Source organism: Rhamphochromis longiceps, linkage group LG7, assembly GCF_057381845.1.
Source record: "Rhamphochromis longiceps isolate RC_006_pf linkage group LG7, R_longiceps_female_GT1.1, whole genome shotgun sequence".
NCBI lineage: Eukaryota > Metazoa > Chordata > Actinopteri > Cichliformes > Cichlidae > Rhamphochromis > Rhamphochromis longiceps.
The window spans coordinates 7,997,337-8,006,623 of NC_140563.1; the positions used below are offsets into that span (position 1 = coordinate 7,997,337).

Consider the following 9,287-nt stretch of genomic DNA (forward strand, 5'->3'; position numbering starts at 1 on the left):
GACGCATATAATGAATGTGGTTCCATTAAAAATAATGGCTAACAAGAATATAAAGAAAGAGGGGAGGAGACGGGGGAGAAAAAAAAAGCATACTCCTTTTAGGACATCGTCCCTGTAGTCACTAAACTTCATGAACAAGGTGACTTTCCAGCTGGTGTTGCAGTTAACAGCATTGACCTAGGGCATGCACACAAGTAGAAGACAATCGGATAAATAAGAGTCATCTGCCGAAATCACTATGATGATATAGTAATAATGTGACATCCTCCTTTTAATACCCCGGTGCTGATGAAAAACAATCCAAGTGCACTAGTCTCACCTCTTTGCAGCCAAGGTTATCCAAAAGCTCAATGTTACTGGCGTGAAGCGGCTGTCCGGCGTTCACTGGCATCAGCACCACTTTGTCTCCAACCACCACCTTGAAACCAATAGAACAGTCAAATTACAAAAAGAGACCCTGTTTTGTCAATTTCTTGCAGTTTTCCAATAGCTTAACAGGAAAGTAAGAATGCATCCATGCAAAGGGTTTTTCAAACATCCCCATTTTTTTTTCTGGTCAAGGGTGCAGCAGCAAAACAGGCTGGGCTTCACTTGAGAGAGTGGTCGAGCCGTTCACAGCAAACAGATTTATTCATACCATGGCCAGAGGATGTGAATGCAGCATTCAAAAGACACGAGGACTTAAAAGTGCACTTCCCTTTGCTTACTTAACACATGCTTTCTAGTCCATAAAATAGAAAGCTGTAACAGACTCTACACGGTCAACTGTTTCTCCTCTTAAGCATCCACACACAAGCACGCTGTGGTATCAGGAACAGGTGGCCTGTGCTGTTCTGGAGTATTTGACAATATTTCAGCAGTGGCAAACAGCAGATAAAAAGCAAACCAGCTGACTAGATTTTTAACCTCAACCTGACAGTCTACGTGCATTCGAAATGGTGTTGCATCCATGCTTTTCCACAGTATTTTGTGTCAGACCTAACACATGTACACACATCATGCACAATCAGAAGCAATACCTTTAACCATAGGATGCTAAAGCCAAAGGAGAAGGACAAAATCAGAAATGTTACTTGAACAGGACAAACAATGAACTGACAGTCTAGACAGAGGGAATGTCAAGTTTTTGTACAGTACTTCATGTCTACAAAGAGCTGATGCCAAGGAGACAGAAACCTACATTGTCTCCTTCGCTGCGGAGCTTCCAGAAGGGCTGAATATAGAACCAGGAGCCCTCATTTCCAGCCGGGTCCAAAGAAACCCGCATGGCATTCTTCTCAAGCAAAGCAGGGAGTCGCTTATTCACCGTCAGGTACTTATTACTCTTTATGTGCAGGAGCTGAGACAGAAAAATTAGGCAGTTTAGACACTGGGAGAGCAGTGGAGGAGGATGTATTCAGACCATTTATCTATCATTGTTAGGGGGGGGGGGGAATGAGTGTGAAGAAAAAAGTCCTGCTTTGAAAATGTTCCCAAGTAAACGTAGGCAGGGATATGCAGTGAAATGGTCTCAAGGTTTGCATCATAGTTACACAGAGAAAATGCTTCTTATGTTCAACCAGCAGGTGACTAAAACAACATAAACACAACATAAAAAATGTATGTAAAAATTATTCATATGATTCAGAAGAAAGAAAAACCCAGAAAATGCTAAAACCATGAAATATTTAACATTTTTGCTCAACAAATCTAAGTTATAATCTGAATAATCATCTGGCAAAATGTGTATACTGCAGGTGCAATTTCTGATGATGCTTCAGAGAACAGTGCTGCTTTAGGTCTGCCATCTCGTCTTTTTGTCCTCCACCCTGCACACCACGCTGATATTAGATTCAACTAAAGAAAAGTGGACAAATGATGTGTTTTTGAGAGCCTGCAAGTAACAAGGTGCCTTCATAGGTCTGTGTGTGTTAACAATAAGCAAAAACATTCCTCTGAAAATGCTCAGGTACAAGGACTGGACTGAATGAGCCATCCGCTCATTTGTAGGATACACGAGCTACTCCACTATGTTATTTAATTTGACTTCATTTGGAGACATTTCCTGAATTCACTGAACAAACGAGGTTCTAAATTAGCCCGTGCTTTGAGTCAATACAGACAAATTGCTTATCCATAAGGCGAGTTAACTAAGGTAAGGGAACAATGGCCGGTACCTTTCACAACAGCAGTTAAATGTGTGGTTTCCCAATCCAACCATGCAGGCAAGAGTTCAGCAATGAGTGAAATCAAATACCAGCATTGTTTTTTAGAAACCTGCCTGAGGTGTCAGGGGTTAGATGACAGTAACAGAAGCTGGGTAAACAATAAAACAAAAGGTAGGCTCAGCACACAACAGAGTGTAACACCATAGTTTAAGAGATTATCTCTACCTGGATAACACTGCTGTACTTGACAACTTCTCCAAGAAGTTTCTTGTTCTCTGAATCGTTCTGCTTCTGCTCCAGTTCTGCTGCATGCTGCGTAACGAAGCAGACGATTGTTAAAAAGGTATTACATACACATCCTTCCTCATTCCACATTTTGTTTACAAACGGAAAGGTTGTCCACACAAGATCAACGACCAACCCTACGCTACCATTTTTTTAAAAATATGCTGGATGGTCATAATAAACTGAAGTATGCTCTCTTAACCTCTCTGCTCTGCTTCGTGTGTCACTGGTCAAGCAGAGGAGACCCCCGCGGTGAATCAGAGAGCAACGGAAAGAAAATAGTTCAACTGACAGCAAAACACAGTAGAGGCTCTCACGCTGAGGTCTAAAGAAAAATTGTATTTTACAGTTAAATTAGCAAAGTGATGTTAAACTCAATAATGATGTTGGCTTACTCATAACACATTGCGTCTTATCCTCACGTTGACAAATAAAGCTTAATAATTTAACACTCGGAGTCCAGATATCTGTACTAGATGGAAAAACTGGATTGGTGCATCCCTGATTTAAACTGTAATTAGGCATAAATTCATGCATAATTGCTTCCCGTCATTTGAGCTCATGTGCCCAACGGCGGTTCAGAGTACCCGGTCTTCTCGGCGTCCCTGGTTTGAGTTCTTGAAAGTACCCCTGCTGAGGGACTTCATTGCTTACATGGGCAACAACAGTGTGACCTAGAGGGCTGTGACTGGGAGGGGCGGCCTGTCCACTATAAACCCAATTAGTGTTTTCTGCTACAAACAGTCTGTCCACAGCAAACTCCATGTTCAAGAACAACAGGGTTTATAAGCGCACTTGGTACAAGGACATCCTAGGTCACACTCTGGTCAGGTTTTGTAATCATATCATTACATCTGTGGCCATGTTTCTTCTGTCTGTTCTCTGCTAATAGCCCCATTACAAGCAGAAAGAAAACAACTGCATACAAGTTAAAAAGTTCTGTAGAACTTTTAAGGCTTTGAAATGCTCATAAAATTAAAAATCCTCATACCTGTAACTTTTTAAAGAGTTCTCCTTGTGTGTTGTTGTTTCCTTGTTTCCCTTGTTTTGCCTTCCAGAACTGTTTCTGGGCCGAGTATCTGTTCATGGGACATACCTTGAAGAGGCAATCTGCAGAAGAGAAAAAAAGAAAAAGCAGTGAGGCTCACAGGACTCACCTGAGCCAGATAAAATGACACTCTAGCGTCTACATGTAGAGCTTGAAGCCTTGAAGTCATTTCAACACATCAAAGCTTATTTGTAACCCATAATGCAGTCTCAGAAAAGTCCAAGTTCACGTGTGTGCCCGCCCATGTGTGTGTGTATGACCAGAAACCAGTGTGACCAGTAAAATCCTACACACCTCTGAACTTTTTGGGTGGGTTGTTCAGGTCTCCAGCTTCAGGCTGGACAACACACCTATCATCGACAAGCCTGCAGAGAAGGACAAACATGAAATTGCATCAACATGATTACTATAGGTGTGTTATTACGGACTTAAACTCCTTTGAGATCATTTTAATAAGCAGTAAACCACTCTATTATTGTGAGTGTGATATACTATAAGGTATATCACACTCACATGCAAATACATAAGGCAGAATCTCAAACTACAAATAATACCATGATTCGAATAGACAGTTTATAGCACTCCATGGGAAGAAAAGCTTTACTGTCTCTCTTCTCCATCACATCCATTTAATCCAAGGCAGTCCCAGTATCTGGATGTGTTTCTGGGTGGGGTTCATCCACGTTGGCAGTGCTTTGATCTCTGCTTTCCTGACCAACATAGGTAATGTGGTGTTGTGCTGAGATAAAAGAACTAGAATAAACTGACGTCAAAGTTTCTATGACTTTTACATGGGTCCGATTAAAACTGTAAAATAAATAGTGTCAGGATAATTTAAAATAAAGCTGTGAGACTGCACATTGAATTGGTCACGGAAGATCAGGCCTCTCTGTGAAGTCTTTTGTAGCTCATAAAGTGCACACTGAGCCACCTCCACCTGGGGAAACCATGTGGTTTCTGTTCAGAGTGGATGAGGGGGCTTTCAATAGGTGTCATCCAGTTAACAGTCTTGTTCCCCCATATCCTCGCCTTTTATTTGCCACACACTAGACACGTTTCACTGAAAGGGTTAAGGGACACAGCAGGTCAGCAAAACTCGCCTTTCTGACACATCTGACGAGCACAGAGTTAAAGCTATGAAGTTGATGATGGCTGATAACTAAGGAAACAGAACCCAGTTCAGATTGAAAAAAAAGTATTAAGGAAAGAACAATTATAAGAATGCACATTCATCAACAGCCATTTAAAGTTATCTGATGCCATGAAGTGTATTCATTATGTACTATGGTGTCCTAAACTGGTTTAAATTGGTCCAGAAGCAGATCTTTGGCAGGCAAAAGCAGTGATCCCTTTTATTAAAAGTGTCCTTCTGCACACATCGTCTTTAAACTGCAAAATTTGGGCAACCTTTGTTAGCAGCCAGCACAGAGAGAGCTGAGGCTGAAGGTGCTTGTAAAAACCTTAATGGCTAAGAGCCCATTATTGAATCGGTGGGAAAAAAAGCAAGCAGCGACAGAAAAAGAGCATCATTAAATAATGAAGGCTTATAACATTTCAGTGATTGTGGAGTTACAGGTTTTTCTTTTATGACTAAAATGCAACTTTAAGTTCCAGCTGTGAATTTCTTTGCCTCTTGTTGTGTACATAAGGAAGAAGACTCTGATATTTGATCTTACCAAACTACTGAACTAGTTACTTTATCTAAATCCGTATCCTGCCCATTGTTTGTTTTTATATATAGTGCCTTAAAACTATAAAGTGAAATTCCATTTCTTGCTGGGCAAAGGCACCAGAACATTCTGCAGAAGCAAAACTGAGACATGTGGAGAAAAAGGCCCTTTTGAGGCAAGAAGAATTCATGTAAAGTAAGCCTGTAAGGGAAATTATCACACTACTAAAGATGGTTTTTTTTGCAGTATTTGTAGCATGCATACAGCTTTCACTTTCCCCGAAGAGAAATGCTAGCATTTTTTCTGCAGCTAATGAATTTCTAAAGACTCCATAATCATCCCATTCCATTTATCTCCTCTGCACCACATTTTGAGTTGCACAAGTGCATCCATTCATTCCGTCCGGTGGGGAGAAACATAATGCAATGCACAATTCCTCCAATTCATACAAAGCTGGCAGCTTTGCTAAAGAGAGCTGAGCCATTTCCCTTTTTAAGTCACGGCAGTCAACCAGTCAATCTACAGGCTGTGTATTGCTTCCTTCAACACTGTATCAAAGTTACATCTAAATGAGAAACAATAGAGCCCAACAGGAAGAATTATCACAAGGCTAACTGGCTAAAGAGAAGGGCTCTCTGGGAAAGCTCATAAATAAGGAGGGCCGCAGAGAGCTGGGCGTTAGTACAAACAGAAAGACTCTGACAGTGCCTGACACTCTGTAACCAAGTTAAACATGAACCAAAGATAAATCTAGCAGGCTGGACACAGGGGAGCTAATTATAGCTATTGCCTGTGTTTAGTCGACTGAGAAAATAACACAGACAAAAAAACGAAATAGAGAGCATGTAATGCAAAGCAGCAAGTCTATGTAACTGCTGTTAAATGTTTTAAAGAACAGCGACGGGCAACAGAACAATGACTCATCTGCAAGAAAAGTGGATGCATGTGAACAATTTCAACACGAATGCATGTTTCAACTTGCTGATACCACGGTACTCTAAATGAGTCACACACATACTGATTAAACAGACTCTTCCAATGAATTCACTTTTGGTAAAAAGGTATGAATGTGAAAATGTTTGGGTTTTTTGGTGTTGCATCTATGCATCAGTTTCTACTGTTAGTTGCAACAAACTGGACTGATTGTTACGACACATTAAAATATGGGAAATCTGCCAGTTAAACTGCAAGACTTAAAAGGTCAGGTTGGTGATGTCACTTGGAGGTTAGCCAGCTTTTGAGAATTTGCAATGACAGGTGTGGAACTAACAGATTTGATGTTATTTTATGCAAACATGGACACGGTTGGGTAGATCAGGTTTAATTGCATTGACAGGGGTTGCAGCTCTGGGAGGATCTTGAAGGCTCTTTGCTTTACTTGCTGCTTCTCTTTGGGCCTGAGTGAGCTCTGGCACAGCAGCGTCCTTGATAAAATTCTCAGGGCACCAGTCAAACTACGTGAGCTATTGAAAGCACCTTGGTGGTTCAGCTACCCAATTTCGCTGTGCAAGAAACTGCACAATGACAATATAAAGCTCTAAGTCTCTAAGTCTCTAAGAAAGGCTGATAAGAATTTAATTATTTTCCCTTTGCAACAATAGCAGGCGTGAACAATCGTTGCTGTGCACTTTTGCTTTTTTGAAACTTACAGCCTCTGTGTACCATGTAGGGTGCCGTCACTTCGATTTGCATTACCACACGCCTTAACAGTTATGGGAGCTTTTCATTTAAAAGTAAAATATCGCAGCTTAGTTCACACCAGCAGATAAGTCAGGAAACAGCATTGCATTCAAGGGTTACACACAGTTCGGCTTCTATTTGCTCCAAAACTCTACAGATTATTTGAGCATCTGATGTGAGGTACCTGTTGGCAGGAATGACTTAAAGCAGGACAAAGGAGAGAGAACAAGAGTTGGGGAAAAGGAGAGAACATGGGTGGGGCAGAGCCATTCCTCAGGGCCAATCAGTGTTTCCACACTCGTTCAGCAGGCTCAGAGGCCAGAGTGTAACCCGGAACCACCGAGGCATTTCACCTTGCACTGAAGCTCTCAGCTCATGAGGGGCGACAACCAAACAAACTGTGTGTGCAGCTTCTTCTTTTTCTGCACTGCTTTCCAAAGAAAAGCTGTTTTATTTTCACCAAGTAAAACTGATAAGTAATCTACTGAGTGCAAGTGCTACAACATAGGAAGGAGTCAAAACCAATGGTTTCCTCATTTAAAAAAAATTATCCTGAATATCATTATAATGACACAATAAACACCAATAAATTAACAATAAATGACAAGAGCAAACGGGAATCAGTGAAAAGGTTTTAAATATCTAATATGACTTTAGAACGTTTTTCTTCTTTTTAGCCCCCACATTCACCTTGCACCCTCTCATGTTTATCTTGCAATCCACCAGATTCGTTTTCAATCTGTACATGGACTGCAAAGAGATGACTTCAAAGCATGTGCAACATATAGAGCACACTCATTCCTTCACCTAAACAGGAAGAGTCTAGTCCTTTATTTAAGTGAACACTATAAATATTTGAACATCATCCAAATAAGAGGTAGCCTAGAGCTTCACTCGGTGTCAATTTATTTTGTTAGACGTGGTCTATTTAACAGGAGGAGTGGCATTCAGGGTCATTGGACATTTCTTATCTTAACGTCAAATGAATGAACAACTACTCTTCCCTCAATCTGGTCACCCTGACACCTCCTCGTGCCTCTCTCTGGGCCCCTGAACCATATGTTGGTGACCACAGTAACAAGAATCCGCTCGCAGCCTCTCGCGAAGCGTACCTGGGCAACACGCTGGTTTGCATTCCTGTTAGATTTGCGTAAACGTGAAGAATTTCCTGAGAAGGAGCAGTTTACGCGCCGATGGGCCTTGACCGCAGGTCGCACTTTAGGTTTTCACTTGTTGGATTTGCATAAAACATACATTTGAAGAAGTTCATGCCTGATGTAAAGTGAAAGCAGTTTTTAAGCGTGCATACGGGAGGGTTAAGCCATGGACTCTTGAGTGATTAGAAATTGAGATAGAAAGGAGGAACGTACCCCAAAGTACTGATGAAGCCATTCACCGAGCCTTCCGCGTACAGAGACACAATGTCTCCAATGTGAAGAAAACTGGATCTGTGCTCTGGCATTTTCACCGAAGATATGTTTCACACTCGTTCTTGCTTTTCCATTTATGAACAAATCCACACGTTACAGCGCCTCCAGTTTGGCATCAGCCATCAGATTCGCCGTCATTCTTCCAGATCTGCCGCTCGGCAAAGTCGATCGAGTAAGGTGAAAGCGCAAGAGGAAAAACAAGCAGGCGAGTTTGAGAAAAGCGCTGTGTTTTTGCACTTAATCAACTTCTTCCTGTATGTCAGAGAGACCCGCAGTCTTCACATCCACTCTTCGGGGGGAGGAGACTGCCGCTGTCACGGCTGTGAGCAAATTCCGTTCAATGACAAGTTTTTTGGTTTTTGCTCAGAGCAGGCGCACTGAAAACACAAGTCATTAAATGGCGTTTTACAAGGAAATGCACTTGCATAAGTGTGCGGAAAGACACCTGTAAACATATATCATAGCAGACACGGGGGAAAGTAATTCAAATATATTAAAATGATAAACTGGGCACAAGCCATGAGTATGTTTGTGCAGCTGGACAAAGATCCCACATTATAAATCACAAACTATCAGACTGTCGGATCTACCCGTCATCTCTGTTATCTTGATCAAAACTATTCATTTCCGTGTAAATATTCATATTGGTCTCAACACAGTGCAAACTTCTGACTGCTCAGCACTGTAATGGACAAACATGGTACTGCACTCTTTTGTAACCTATACGATTTTTGTGTGATTTCACAAAACTTCACAGTTTGACTCATTTGTGTTGAAGTATCTGCTCCTTCACTCATAAAGACTCGCATCTTCAGCAGCTTCTTGTTTTTACACATTTTTTTTTTCAAATGAGCTTATAAAAGCCAAACGACAATGTCCTTTATTGTCATTGTACATGTACAACAAAATTGTGGTTACGTATAACTTTTGGTGATGGTAATAACACAAAAAAAAAAAACAACTAAAAGCAGCAAAAACTGCATTTATAAAACGAGTGGGGGAGTAGAAATTACGACCCAGCTACTCC

At 41.2% G+C, this 9,287-nt stretch overlaps 1 protein-coding gene across 1 annotated transcript in view; it reads right to left on the bottom strand.

Annotated features, from left to right (window-relative positions):
• The window catches only part of itpr2 (inositol 1,4,5-trisphosphate receptor, type 2), a 62,666-nt gene extending 54,083 nt beyond the window's left edge, over nt 1-8,583 (bottom strand). Inside the window, exons 1-7 of the mRNA XM_085411886.1 lie at nt 8,201-8,583; nt 3,775-3,845; nt 3,424-3,542; nt 2,373-2,459; nt 1,181-1,339; nt 320-418; nt 94-177 (exon numbers count right to left, since the gene is read on the bottom strand). Of these exons, the coding sequence (XP_085268012.1) occupies nt 94-177; nt 320-418; nt 1,181-1,339; nt 2,373-2,459; nt 3,424-3,542; nt 3,775-3,845; nt 8,201-8,292 (711 nt within the window). The 5' untranslated portion in view covers nt 8,293-8,583. The remainder of the gene's footprint in view (nt 1-93; nt 178-319; nt 419-1,180; nt 1,340-2,372; nt 2,460-3,423; nt 3,543-3,774; nt 3,846-8,200) is intronic.
• Nucleotides 8,584-9,287: the final 704 nt, after the last annotated feature.